The sequence below is a fragment of the Erigeron canadensis genome, unplaced genomic scaffold, assembly GCF_010389155.1.
Source record: "Erigeron canadensis isolate Cc75 unplaced genomic scaffold, C_canadensis_v1 Conyza_canadensis_unscaffolded:108, whole genome shotgun sequence".
NCBI classification, from domain to species: domain Eukaryota; kingdom Viridiplantae; phylum Streptophyta; class Magnoliopsida; order Asterales; family Asteraceae; genus Erigeron; species Erigeron canadensis.
In genome coordinates, this window is record NW_025215502.1 from 54,125 (window position 1) to 69,472 (window position 15,348).

Consider the following 15,348-nt stretch of genomic DNA (forward strand, 5'->3'; position numbering starts at 1 on the left):
TTGTTTATTTTTGAATGCAGAAGAAATGAAATGAAATTGTTGTTACTGAAGAAAGTGCCAGAAATTAGCGGAAAAAGATGACCGGAGTGTAAAGTCGCCGGAGTAACCCGGTAGCATACATCGAATGAACAAAATAGAGAGGTTCTTACAATTTAACACTTTCGTAGGTCACTATATTACATAACTATTCGATCATAGTTGGTTACATTCTGGTGCCTTAATCCCTATTTTGTTTTACGTCCAACGTGGCAATGCCGGTTATAAATAGGATATTAACTGGTAGGATACATTAAAAGAACAAAAATGGAAGGTACTTACATCAGATAGCCATTTTGAAAGGTCAGTACATTACATAACCATTGAGTCATAGTTGGTTACACTCTGGTACCATAATCCCTATTATGAATGGCAAAAAAGAATATCCATATAACCATAACCATGCTAGATATATATCTGCGCTATACGGCAGAGATGGTGTTAATGAGCACGGTTTGGTAGTGGTGGTGTCAGAGCTAGCGAGAGAGGACATAGGCTCTAGTAGGAGGTAGGTTTTAGGGCTAGGATTTAAGATATGTTTTAGGGATAGATATATACATAGTTAGAATTAGAAAAAAGAGATAAAAAAATGTGAAAAGTATTTAAAAAAAGAAGTAATTAAGGGTATTTGGGAATAATGAAAAAATGCTTAATTTTTTAAAATCTTGATCCACTTTGCTTTATAAGGGATTATAGATTGGATTATAGATTATAGATGTGTGCTAAAAACGAATAAAAGATTTACAACATTCATCCATATCAATATCATATGTTAATTAGTAGATTGGTGACTCATTAGTAATATTTCATCTTGAAGATATCTAGTTAGCTTCAAGTCATGCTTTTACATTTGGAAGGATGGATTATTATGAGGTATTTTAAAACTTTTAGTTTGCATCCTAAGCATTCAATAAAGGTTTAAGATTTTCTAAATTTAAAAGCAATTTAAAAGATAAAGTTGAAAAAATTTGTCCATTAAATTAAATTAAGGGTCAATATTTATTTTAATCAAAGTTTTCATTTATATAATATAGATGATTTTTAAATCTTGACCCTTAACTTAATTTAATGGTCGAAATCATCCAAATATAATTAAAGGTCAAAATTCAAATATGATTCAATAGCGAGAGGTCTAGCATAAGTTAAATTAAGGGTCAAGATTTAAAAATAATCTTTCCATCTAAACCTTTGATTCGACAGCCAGAGGTCTAACATAAGTTGTTTTCAATCATCTTTGAGGTCTAGTTCTTGCACAATTTCATCAAGGGTTGGAATGTTGGATGGTTCTATGGTTGCAATTCTTTATTATATTTGGTTTTAAGAGATATAAAGATTGTATTAATGTGGTGCCCTTGTAGCTTATATCCCTGCCTTGCAAAAATTTTTGGTGTCAATTAGTAATTGGGTCTATATGCAATGTATCTCCCGATATAGCAAGAATCCGTATTCAGTTTTTCTTTAATGACACTCCTATCAGTAAAATAACGTTATAGACCAAAGAACAAAAAACCAGAAAATGTTCCTCTTGTTAATCATAATCCCTACTTTTACAAACTTTGATATGACATTACCATTATTTTTTAAGTGCTTGTATAAACTGCAAAAATCAGATAGTATAATTGATTGTATTTAAGACATGAAATGGATAGAGTTTCTTTTATTTTACTTGCGAACATTCTAATATGAGGTTCAGTGGATAGAAATTTGGGATAGTAAATGCATGGCATGTTACATTTAAATTGGGATAGGATCAATACGAGCCACCGGGACACATACCAAATGGTTAGCTCTAGTAAGTGTGAGCCCAAAACCCTCCTCCATGTCAACACTAGGTAGATTTCCATCTTTCCCGGCCTTCCAGTCAAAGCACTGAATCATGGCGCCAAGAGTTGTGTGTATCATAATTTGTGCAAGTGATATCCCGGGGCACAACCTCCTCCCACTACCAAATGGTAACATTTGAAAGTGTTGCCCTCTCACATCAAACTCGTTATCTTTTTCTTGGAATCTTTCCGGACAAAATTCATTTGGGTTTTCCCAATGATTTGGGTCTCTACCAAGGGCCCACAAATTGATAAATATGAGAGTTTTTGCTGGGATATAGTAACCAGCTACCATGAAATCTTCCGTTGATTGTCTTGCTAAAACTGGTAGAGCTGGATGGAGACGGAATGTTTCCTTCACGATTGCTTGGAGGTATGGAAGGTTTGGTATATCTGATTCTTGCAAAAGTCTTTTTTTACCAACTACTTGATTGATTTCTTCAAGTGCCTTGTTCATGATTTTTGGGTGATTGATTAGTTGTGATAAACACCATTCCATGGTACCTGCTGTAGTGTCTGTTGCAGCAAGAAAGAGGTCCTAAAATAAAAGATCGTAATTTTGTTAAGGGCGCGAGCCTTTTGAAAGTAATTGTACATTTTGAATGATTAGGTATCAAAAATTCAACTAACGCAAAACATAGCTTGTTAAATACCTAGATAGTTCAATTTGAGTAATTCGCTCTCAAAGTCATTTCCAAAATACCAAAACTGTATTTGGTCAAAAAGTAATCAGATGATGAAACTTTATATTACTTCTATCCGACCTCTTAGAATAACCATATGCAATTCCGCGACAAAATAGTTTATTTTTCAAGTAGCAAATATTAGTAGTTAATTAATATGTTTTCCCCAAGTTAGTAATTAAATATTAATACCCGGAGTTGAACCCGAGAACTATAGAAAGGCAAAACCGACAAAGAGCTCTTTTAATGTTACCTTCATCGTTAAATAATGAGTTTGCAAAAATATAATTCAATTAATGTTACCAAGAAGAATGCTTTGATGTTTTCTCTGCTCAAATTGATTTCCATGCTCTCATCTTGTTCTATATGGAGTAGAATGTGGAGCAAGTCTTTCATTTCTCCACCATGCTTTCTTGCCTCTTCATGCTCTTTTATGATCCTTTCTATCATTACATCAAATCTTGCACGAAGCTTTTTCACCTGTTTCCCTAATCCCTGCAAGTCTATACCCTTAAACAACCATATGTAATCTGGAAGGTTAAACGTACCCGATGCCTGAACCATATCAGCAACCAAGCTCATCATATCATCTGCACTTTCCTCGTTATCATCTATACATCTTTCACCCATAAGCATTCTTGATATCACATTGTTAGTCAACTTCATTAGCTCCTTCTCAAGATCCATAGCCTTCCCAATTTTGGCCTTTTTCGATATTAAATTTATAAAGCCATTAATCTCTTCATACCTAACTGAACTAAGCATGTCAAGTGTTTTTCCATTTAGGAGATTCGACATAACTATCTTTTTCATGAACTTCCAGTATCGCCCATAAGGAGCAAACACAAGGTCTTTTGATCCATAAGTTATGTAATCCACTATTGAGTTTGCGGCTCTATCTAAAGACACATGCTCATGTGTTTTAAGGAATTCTTTTGCCATTTCCGGTGAACTAACAACAATACCAGGTTTCGAGCCCAAAAAAAGACTAAATATGGGCCCATAACGAGTCGAAAGCTTGTGAAAAGCTTGATGTGGGATGGGAGATAGTAGCAGTAGGTGAAGATGTCCAATGATTGGAAGGGCAAACGGGGTAGGCATAATGTGTAGAGATTTAGCACAAGTGGATTTCAAAAACACAAAGAGTAACAGGGTGGATATGAGGCTTGTAAGAAAGAAAAGAAAGTAAGCTTCTAAGCCAGCCATGATTAAGTAATGCACAAAAACACATATATAACACTTTGTACAAATCATCAAACCTCTTATTGTCAACTACGAATTTCATTCCGCCCAATGGGCGGCGTAAGTTTTTGAAAACGTTTGCGTTTATGGGTGGGGTTAAAAAAACCACAAATTTATGGGAGACAAAAAATATTGAAACGCAATTTTAAAAAATTACAAAAGGAATATACTCAACCAAAAAATAAAAAAGAGAACCAAAAAAACAAAGAGAAATATGAAAACTAAATGAATAAGTTATATAAAAAAAACAAATGTTACATGTGAAAAAGGTATAAAAATGAAATGTTTCAAAAAGAGTACAAAAGAAATACAATGCAACAAATTTTTTAAAAAAAAGAACAAAAAAATAATAGTAAATCCACTTTACAAAATCCATAACCTCCACCCCTAAGCCATAGAGACTAACCACTTTACAAAATCCACTTTACAAAATCCACTTTTGTTGTTATAATTGCTAATTCTATTATTTATATTAAAACTACATGTAAAGATAAAAAAGTACTATTCACATTCTACTCCTTAATTATAGTAGGTAATGGAAAGGATAATACGTTTTCTACCAAATATGTAGAAACCCACACTCCAATAAAACAATCCCTAAATATTTGGACAAAAATGATGGGTTTTACTTATTTTAAAAGTAGGGTCGACTTCGATTTGATCATAATTAGTATTTGTGTTATGATATTTATTAGAGTTAACTTCTTAAATGGTATCTAAAGTTTGTGCGATATTGATGGTTTGATACCTTTCCTTTCAAAATTACGCGGATCATACCTAATGTTTCCAAAACTTCACTCGGACCATACTGGAACCAAACGCCGTTTAATGGCCATTAACACCCCCCCACACACACACGTGACTTGCACGTGAGGGGTAAACATGTAATATCGCATTTCTTAATTACTTAAATGGTACCTAATGTTTGCACGATATTGTTGATTTCATACCTAATGTTTCTTAATTACTTAAATGGTACCTAATGTTTAGTTATTACTTTTTTTTTAAAAGAATTTTATTTTGAAAGGTGAATTTCGCTTTAAGGCAATGTTTGTAAAACCGGTATTTTAGTCATACCGGTATGGAAAAATTTCCGGTATTATCGGTATTACCGAAAATATCAGCCGGTACGACTATTATTAATTTTTTTTTTATACAAATCTCCAAAACTTGTTACAATTTAACGGAAATAGTTAAAATGCACTTACAATCCACTAAAAGATAATATCAAGTAGATATTTCATAACAAAATATAAGTTTTAAAGTTCACAAAAAACCAAAAATATCAATAAAGTATCATAAAAATAACTTTAAAAAAATTTCAAATTTTCTTTTTTGAAAATATCAGAAATACCGCAACAGTAATATCAGAAAATAGCAAGAATATCAGAAATACCGGTCGATATTTACCGTGACACGAAGCTTAAAGTAATGTTTTAAATACTGGAAAATATCGGCCGATATTTCTAGTAATCCTGGTATTTTCTTGTAGAACCATTGCGGTATTTCTGATATTTTGAAAAAAGAAAATTTGAAATTTTTTAAAAATTATTCTTATGATACTTTATTGCTATTATAGGTTATTTGTGACCTTTAAAACTTATATTTTGTTATGAAATACCTATTTGGTATTATTTTTTAGTGGATTATAAGTGCATTTTGACTATTTTTGTTAAATTATAACAAGTTTTGGAGAATTTTTATAAAGAAAAATAAAACAAACTAAAAATAGTCGTACTGGCTGGTATTTCCAGTAATACCGATAATACCAAAAAACTTTTCGTACCAGTATAACTAAAATACCGGTTTTTAAGATATTGGCTTAAAGCGAAATTCACCTTTCAAAATAATAAAATACAAAAAGAAATAAAAAAATTATTCTAAACATTAGGTACCATTTAAGTAATCAAGAAACATTAGGTATGAAACCAGCAATATCGTACAAATGTTAGGTACCATTTAAGTAATTAATAAACGAGATATTACATCTTTACCCCTCACGTGGGAGTGGGAGGGGGGGGGGGTTTAACGGCCATTAAACGGTGTTTGGTTCTAGTATGGTCCGAGTAGAGTTTTGAAAATGTTAGGTATGATCCGCGTAATTTCGAAAGGAAAATGTATCAAACCAGCAATATCTCGCAAATGTTAGGTATCATTTAAGTAATTAACTCTATTTATTATAAAAGAATTAACGGTTTTTTTTTTTTTTTTTGAACCTTTAGTTTTGATTTTGTTTTTTTTTAAGGTATAAGAGAAGTTTGTTTTGATTATATGTTTGATTTGTGTTTTCTAATTTCATATCTAACGAGATGCGTAACTCGCGTGTTGCCACAGGGTATTTTGTTAACGATTTAAAAAAATTTATTACTAAAAAGAGCAGGATATGGATCAAATCCTTCTACCCAAAATGTACCAAACTCAACATAGATAGATCAACGGCTTGTTGGGATATATAACGATTATCAAATTAAATCACAAAACACGCAGCGAAATATAAAATCTATGTAGTTAATTAATTAACCAAGATAGAAAATGTGCACCTTAATTTGGAGAGAATAAAGCAAGAAACCTTTATAAGAAGGTTTGAATTAAACCTCTCTACGATTGCACATACAATCTTGGAATGTATGTATGCTAGTACTTGATCACGAACCGAACAACCCTTTGTTGCTACCTCCTTAATTCGAACCAAACAAAAACCCCGGAACCCTTTGTTTTGTTGAAGTCGATCGAACCAAGAGAGAGAGAGAGAGAAAAGAAGAGATTTTTAGGGTTTTAGAAAACCTAATGAATTGTGTGTCAAAAACAATTAGATTAGGTCTCTATTTATAGTGTTTAGGAAACTTGATAACCAAGTTTAGGGTTTTGGAACCCCTTGATCGACCGGCCCCTCTAGGAAAATTCTAGAGGGCCTCCTAATTGTTTCCTAATTCTAACTCTCCTTCGTTAAGTCCGTTAGTTAAGTACCGTTAACTATTAACTCTTTTAACGGACCATCATTAGTTTTTCGTGATCAAATTAATCAATAAATTACATTTAATATATTAATTAATTATAGTCACATTCACGTTGAGGTGTGACCCCGTAGGCTTAAATACTTTCCGGACATACGTTCATTTTACGTGATCATATTTTAACAGTTCCCACTTGAGCTCGTAATGAATGAAGGTAATAACATTGGTTAGCGTCTAGCAACACCCCAATGCTCCCGAAAAAATTTAAGTATAGTTTCTTAAAGTATATTTAAACGGTTAAGGCATTTATTATCCCTTTGTTCAGATACCTTGTTAAATATGAATATGGATCATGGTCATTTCATAATTTAACGATTATGTTTCTCATTCAATAACTAATTAATGATTACCAAATATAATCGAGAACCATATGGATTTATTTGGGCACGGCCATGCAAACATCTTAATTATCAAATGAGGGCGCCAATGGTATCATGCTTCAACTTTTAAATTGAAGGAACAAATCTTGTATTGACTACACGTGTCAGTCATCATACTTCACGACACTTTCTGAAAATAGCCCTTTATGTACCCCCTTATTCAGGTGAGTTAGAACTACATCTAGTAAGTGCGATTCATACATGTTGACCTACTTGCATCTCAAGTCAAATGATCAATAAAAGTAACCATTTACGAATTTCACTTGATGACGTCGATCCATAAAGTGATAATTCGTTAGTGGGGTAGTCCGATATGTATCAACTATGGATATCATGTGAGTTTGGTGGGACCATCCATTATATATTCCAAGAATATAACCAATCACTCAGATTTGTCTTAGTTTAATTATATTCCCATATAATTAATCGATAATGGACGATTTAAAATATTTAAAAAAATATTTAATATTTAATAAAATATTGAAGGATTAAACATGCAAATATATGACACAATTTAATATTGAATGAAATCAAACATATCAAGTACTTTATTTTATTATGGAAAATATAAATTGTTTAACATCCCTTATCCAAATACCGAAACAACAGATTTACATGAAATAACTAGCTAATTTAAGTCCTATGCCCTCGGTATGCCTTTCAAGCTTGGGCCTAGACAAAGCTTTTGTGAAAGGACCAGCTAAGTTAAAATCTATGTGAACTTTGAATAAATTGATCTCCCCTAGTTCAATCTGCTCACGAACATAGTGATATCGTCTAGCATAATGTCTGGCACCTTTCTAAACTTCGGGTTCGTTGGCAATGATTAACGCACCAGTATTATCACAGTACAAATCAGCGGGTAAGTCATTTAAGGGGATCACGTTTAGCCCGCTAATGAACTTCCTTATCCAGACTGCTTCCATCGCGGCTTCTGAGGCGACAGTGTACTCAGACTCTGTTGCAGACATGGCAACTGTGGTTTGCTTCTTGCTTTTCCAGTCCACAGCTCCTTTGTTAAGAACGAAGACGAATCCTGATTGAGACTTCGTGTCATCTTTATTAGTTTGAAATCCAGCATCACAGTATCCAGTCACTTTGAGCTCTAAATCTGGATTTCCTCCATACACCAAAAATATATCTTTAGTAGCTCGTAGGTACTTCAGAATATTTTTAACAGCAATCCAATGGCTTTCACCAGGATTCTGTTGATATCGGCTTACGATGTTTTGCGCGAACGCCACATCGGGTCTAGTGCATCTAACCGCATAAGCGCATAGTTGCTCACTGGAAATTCCAGTAGCTTCACGACCTGTTTAAACCTGTTTATGGTCCGATTCAGAATTCGACCTAGTTTAATTGTAGAGGATTCTGATTGGCTGCGGCTGGGGCGGGTCGTCTAACAACTCTTGGGCAAGCATTGCGGTAGTGCTCAGTGCTGCCACACTCATAACAGGCTCTCTGATTAGCTGGAGGATTTCTGAAGTTTCTTGGAGTGACATTCAGTGGTGCTACTAGGATTCTAGTTGTTCTGCAATCTTTAGCTAAGTGCCCAAATTTCTGACAGTTCTGACAAAATCGACATGGCACTGTTGTTGAATGATGATAAGTACAAGTAGCACACTGAGGAGCTTGACTGACATATGCTCTCTGCCCCGGCTCAACTGCTGCAAACACCTTTCCAACCCTGACTCTTTTGCCTGTCCTGAAATCCCTTCTCTTACTGGGTTCACCACAGTCTCTCTTCTTCTCTGCAGACCTAGACAATGTTCCAGCTCTGACCAAGTCATCAGTCATTGCACTGGTTCTTCGAATAGCTTCTTCAATGGAGTAGGGAGGAATGCCAGTCATAGTGTTACGAATCTGAGGAATGAGGCCATAGATGTATCTCTCAATCAGTTTCGACTCAGAAGTCACCAAATGAGGTACCAATCTAGCCAACTCTTGAAACTTGCCGGTATACTCTGCATGACCAGATCCCACCATGGTGTGGTGCCAAAACTCTTGTTCAATCTTCTGCATCTCAATCAGTGGACAAAACCGGTTCTTCGTCATCTCCTTAAACTGATCCCATGGTGTTTCCAAAGTAGCAGTTCTTCCACGGGCTCCTAGCAAAGTGTTCCACCATGACAGTGCATCATCGGTGAATGAACCTCCAGTGAATCTTACTCTCTGATGAGATGGACATTCACTTATGTCCATGACTGCTTCCAATTTCTCCAACCACTTCATAAACACGCCTGCCCCTCCTCTTCTATTATAATCCGGTGGACCACATTTCTTAAACTCGGTGTAACTGCAACCTCTTCTCTCCACAGCATACTCATCATTCCTGGGAAACCTTCTGGGTCCAGGGTCCACAAACACACCTTCCTCAACAAACTCCACTTCGGGGTCAAAAATTTCTGGTTCTTGATTCACTTGTTGCGGTGCAACTCTTACTGGTTCAGCTTCAACTTCAGGTGCTCTTCAGTACTGATTCAGAACAGCACCCATTGTGGCAGTCACTTGTTCGATAATAGTAGGCATTGAAGCCGCTAACTGTTCAGCAATGATAGTGGCCAAATCAGGGTTCTCAACGTGACCCATGCCATCACCATGGCCACCACGACCTCTACCACGACCTCTTCCTTGATGACCTCCACGACCTCCTCTCGGGTTGCCACGACCACCTCCAGGGTTACCACGACCAACACCATTATCTCGAGCTTCGACATTCGGGTTGGCTCTTGTTCGCACCATTTTCCTATATCAGGAAAAGATGGGATCGGCGTTAGAATGAGGAAATAGTCGTTCGTGACGTTATCTACGCACTCTCCACCACACTCGTGTTAGTTTTCTAGAATTCTATACACTTATATTTTCATTATCGCATGTAGCTCAAGAAATCAAGTATTACATCTGAAGGTGAGCATTGTCATCAATATCAATCATGCAGTAAAAGTAACATTACAATAAGATATTCAATTCATGAAGGATAGTTCGCAAGATGAATAATATAACCATTTCAACTTAAATTTAATTAAGTTTTTTTTTAAATCCAATTAACTTTTGACAGCCAGAATGTGGTCCGGATCTAACACCTACATCCGTTGCACTAGCAGTGTATGTATACAGGGTGTACCTGCGGCTAACCCTCCACACCTCTAGTACATCTAATGCGAGATCGGTTCACGGTACTGATATGCTCCCTAGGTATTGGCAAAGGTATGTATACAGGGTGTACCAGCGGCTAACCCTCCACCCGACCAACACCTATTGAACATGCCAGAGTTGCTACCACACTCTAACCATCTTAGGCACGATCCATGTTGTCATCAAGTCCATAGAAAATATACCACACGCGAAAAGTTGATCAGGCTTTTCTGTGATGATATATCGTCGTACTTCCTTGCTAACAACACATCATTTCGCTAACTTATTATTATTATTTAAATTTAATCACATCTCGTAGTTCGAATACCAATAGCATGAGTGTATGTGGCAAGGTAGCATGGTTCTAAGGTCTGCGCATGAATGAATACAATAGCATGAATATCGCAGATATAGATAAGATCCATAGAGATTGAATGCACACATAATTCCTATCATGCATGCTACGTGCGGTTCTTAAGTTATAGTCTAGGCAAAACCACCTAATTCACTATAACCACGGCTCTGATACCAATCTGTAACACCCTGACAGCGGCGGAAAACTCGGGATGTAAGATAAAGCACACGCGCGCATGGATGTTACATAGGAATACTAAATGAGTGCATACCTTAAGCATAAATAGTCAATTTCATAACCAAACAAGCATAATAGTAGTCATCACACACAAGTTAAGTCAAGCATTCAAATAGAGATGAGATAAGTTCCCACGCAGGGGAAAAGGTTAGGCATATTGCCATCTAGCATAAACAAGAGCATGCAAACTTCAAAACCTAGCCTGCGGTCTGCTAAGAGTCCCATGCTACCAATCCTAGCCACGATTCGCTTGAATACCTGAAAGGAATACTTAAATGTGTCAACACAAAGGTTGGTGAGTTCGTACGGTTGAGTTCATAAACAAGATGTATAAAACATTTTATGTCGTCAATAGAATCCGAGAGTAAAGTAGTATAATGTGGCTAGAGACCAACTTGCACATAAGTAAGTGTTTGTATATAATCGTGCACACATAGTCATCAACATGACCGGCAAGTATGTACAAAACGAGCACAAACAATCCTCAACAGGACCGGCTAATATGTATACGCGAGCACACACAATCCTCAACAGGACCGGTTGATATGTAATAAGCGAGCAAACACAATCCTCAACAGGACCGGCTGATATGTAACAAGTAGTCAGATAGCCATAGAGTAGTAAAAGCAGTTACGACATATATAAAAACATATGTAGTATTCCTTTCACCCCAAAACATAAGTAAAGAAAAAGGGGCTACAAAGACTCACAGTGATCCGGTACAAGCGTAGTTTACAAGCACAGAGAATGAGCACAGATATAAGTAAGATATATCTATTTGAATCCAAGTACGTCTTGATGTAAGCCTAATCACAAGTCATTGATCATAGATGAACACATGTATTAGTTCTTGTGATTAATTATTCACTGAAATAACCTTGATGAACTGATGATTTGGTCCGTTGCAGATCTTTGAACGTTTTGACTCGAAAAGAGTTTAGATGAACTTTAAGTACTCGAACTGAACTCGGTTTGGACGTTTATGACTTCACACATATAAACTTTGAAATGTAAATTAGTTGCTTCTTATCTTTATTAATAAATTTTAGCCTTAAGAATTCAATTAGGGTTTGCTCACCATTCGTTGTTTTTGATTGATTAATTAACTAGCTTAAATGTGAGGGAGTGGTCTTTGGTATGATTAAATCGAGTGATAACGATGTTATGAACTGGTTTGATGATCGATGATCAAGTGCGATATGTTATGGAACATGCTCGAGTTGTTTTTAAGATGAACAAGATCGTATTGAAGTTTGGATATAATAAGTAGTGAGTGTAAGATCGTTTTAGGGTTTAAGGTTGATCTAGGGTTCCATTAGTTTGAAGATCGTCTTAGAGGTCAGGATACAAGATCGTCCTAGGAGTTTGAAGCTCAAGATCGTCCCTCTGGACAAGGTGCAAGATCGTCCTAGCTGTTCCAGGGCAAGATCGTTTTGGTGACTAAGGGTTCAATATCGTCTCATTTTCATGACTCAAGATCGTTTTAAGGGAACAAGGTGCAAAATCGTCTTAGGTTTTCCAGTGTCAAGATCGTTTCAAAATGAGGGAGCTCAAGATCGTCCTAAGGACATCTAGCTCAGGATCGTCCTAAGGGTCCAAGAACAAGAACAAGGCATATGATCGTTTGAACGAACAAGTGTTTGAGCTAAACCAATCCAAAGGATCAGTTACCCATTCAACGTACCACAACAGCACAACACCACACAAGATCGAACGAGCATGAACTAGGAACCAAGTGGGCTGCTAGGACGATCTTGGGACAAGATCGTCCCCTCCAAGATCGTCCCAACAACAAAACGGGCTGAAACAAGAGCTCAAACATAACACGAAGATTTAGATCGATTCCGGGACTCGTTAGAACATAAAACTAGTACATATATAACATAATAACACTAACCATTAACACTTTTAACGATTTCAAGACCACCTATAATATGAACAAGGTGTGGCACATCAAGAACAAGTTTTCCCTTATTTTTCAAAAATGGGTTTTGTAGATTAAAACATGTTATGACCCAAATTTGTTCACAAAAAGGTTACTAAACACATTTAGACTCAAACCCAATAGCTATTAACACGATTTTCATTCAAAAATTGGACCAAATCATCAAGAACATAAGCTTGAAAAAAATACACTTTTAATTTGATCAAAAACTCATAATTTGTTATTGTTACCTGAGATTTGATTCCAGAAATATGTTTTGATTATCACAAGGATGCTAAAAGTACAAATGATTTTGGTTTAACAACCCAAAATCAAAAGATGATTTTTGTGTGTGTTTTTGAGGCTGCACTATGTGTTTTTAGAGAGAGAGAGAAGAAAGGTAGAGAAGAAGGTGAATAATAGTTTCTCTCTCAAGGGTTTCCATCATTTTCTATATATACCTTTCCCATAATAAATGAACTCAATAAATGCAAGGACTATTTGTGAACATTTTGGACTAGATCTTTTATAGACTTGAACGTTTACGACTCGAATTCTAGTATTTTATCGTATTAACTCATAAACTCGTCATTTAATTCAAGATTTAAGATCAAATTGACCTTCATATAAGCGTATCATTAAGTCTAAAGTATATCAAGAACTTTAATAAATTGAACTGTCTAATCGTTCCAATGACGAAAGTACGATTCTAGAAACTTATTTAAAACATTTCTATGACGGTTGTTATACACTGACCATGTTCTACATTTTTTAAAGCACTCTATCGGTTGTAAAGCCATAGACCGAACCATTTAGAGATAAGCTTTGTGCATTTATCAAAGATAATGGGAAGTCCTAAAAATAGTAATCATATTTTTAGGCCACACCATTAATCCGTTCGATTTTTGGTTGTGTCAACAGATCATTCGTATCCGGATTTCATTTCTCTTCATACCAACACAAAAAACACAAACACCATATACCGTTTATGCTATCAATCATTATTGTATGATGAACACGTTTCACATATTCATCATAAGGGGGAGAAATGGGTAAATGATCGATAGATAGATGATTTTCAAGGTTATATGTAGAGTTTGATTGATTGAGGGTAATGGTTTTGTTTGATGATATAAAGTTTTGTTTGAAAAATGACCATTGTTTGATGATGAGAAAAGGTTGAGATTGTCTTTTTGTTAATACTTGGATAGTTAAGTTTTTTCATTGCTTGAAGAGATAGTTCATTTGAGGGGGAGCAAGAGTAAACTCATGATTTGTTAAAAAAAAATGCCCCGAAATGATTGTTTGTTTGAGGGGGAGCAAGAAATTGAAGATTATTTGTTTATTTGATAAAGTTTCTCCAAGATAGAAATGTTTGTTTGAGGGGGAGCAAGAATAAGTTGATCAAATAATCAAATGCCCCAAGATAATTGTTTATCCAAAGACAAGTTAGAATTGAAATTGTAGAGTCTAATCAATTTTCCACATTCTAAAACCAAGCTTCCGCACTGCCAAGAGAATTCAATGATAACCAAGCTTCCGCATATCATAAGAATTCAAAATCAAAACCAAGCTTCCGCACGTTTCCCAAAGATTCAAGTTACTTCTCCAAGCAACATCAAGTTGAAATCAACATTCAAAAGTTCAAGTTGTCAAAGCTCAAAAGTTACCAAGATTTCAAAGATGCTTCCAAAAGTATTCAAAGTTGCAAGAGAAGATCAAGATTTAGAGAGTCATCGTCAAATGTATATGATTGTTGAGAAGATTCAAAGTCAAGGTTGATACAAGACACTGAAGACAATGAGAAAGTTTCAAAATCCACTCAACATTGAATATTTTCAACAAATGGGCTCATCATGTTTATTTAAAAACCGAAGACGATGCACCATTTACAATTCAACACCAAGGGGGAGATTGTTAGCTTTATAATTTAGTGGTGTTTAATTGTATTTTCCATTAGTGGAAGGGGTTTTAATGTTAATTAGTTTCATGTATAAATAACCCCTTCCTTCACATTTGTAATGAGAGGCTTTCATATATATAAAATCATTCTATACATTAATACTTACTTTCCCTCAATATACACACTAAAACCGGTATTCCCCCAAAACACACACTAAAACACACTTGTTCACACACTATATTGAAACTCACAATTCCACCTAATTACAACATTAAACCTTAAATCTTTAATTAACAGTTGAGCATCTATAGTTCAAAGCACAACCTCTAACTCATTACGGATTAAAAGATATGAATTTTTTAGTAAACTATCGCAAAGCAGAAAAATTACACGAAAAATTCACATAGTCACACAATTAATTATCCAATTATCTAGTATAATTAACCCTAATGATCAAGATTTCATATCAATATATCTAAGTAAGAATCATGGATGATTTGCATCAAAAATTCATGATTTTTACTTCTTTTTAACCATTAAAAATAAAGGTACACATATAAATACATGCAATTTATCACATAAACATGCAATTAATCAAAACTTGGATTAGGAACCC

At 35.1% G+C, this 15,348-nt stretch overlaps 1 protein-coding gene across 1 annotated transcript; it reads right to left on the reverse strand.

Moving 5' to 3' along the window:
- Positions 1 to 1,692: 1,692 nt before the first annotated feature.
- On the reverse strand, positions 1,693 to 3,748 carry LOC122584207 (cytochrome P450 93A3-like). Its single transcript, XM_043756430.1, has 2 exons — positions 2,846 to 3,748; positions 1,693 to 2,397 (listed from the first exon to the last, which is right to left on the reverse strand). Exons 1-2 carry the CDS (start codon positions 3,746 to 3,748, stop codon positions 1,771 to 1,773), a joined length of 1,530 nt encoding a protein of 509 aa, XP_043612365.1. The 3' UTR covers positions 1,693 to 1,770.
- Between the last annotated feature and the right edge of the window lie 11,600 nt (positions 3,749 to 15,348).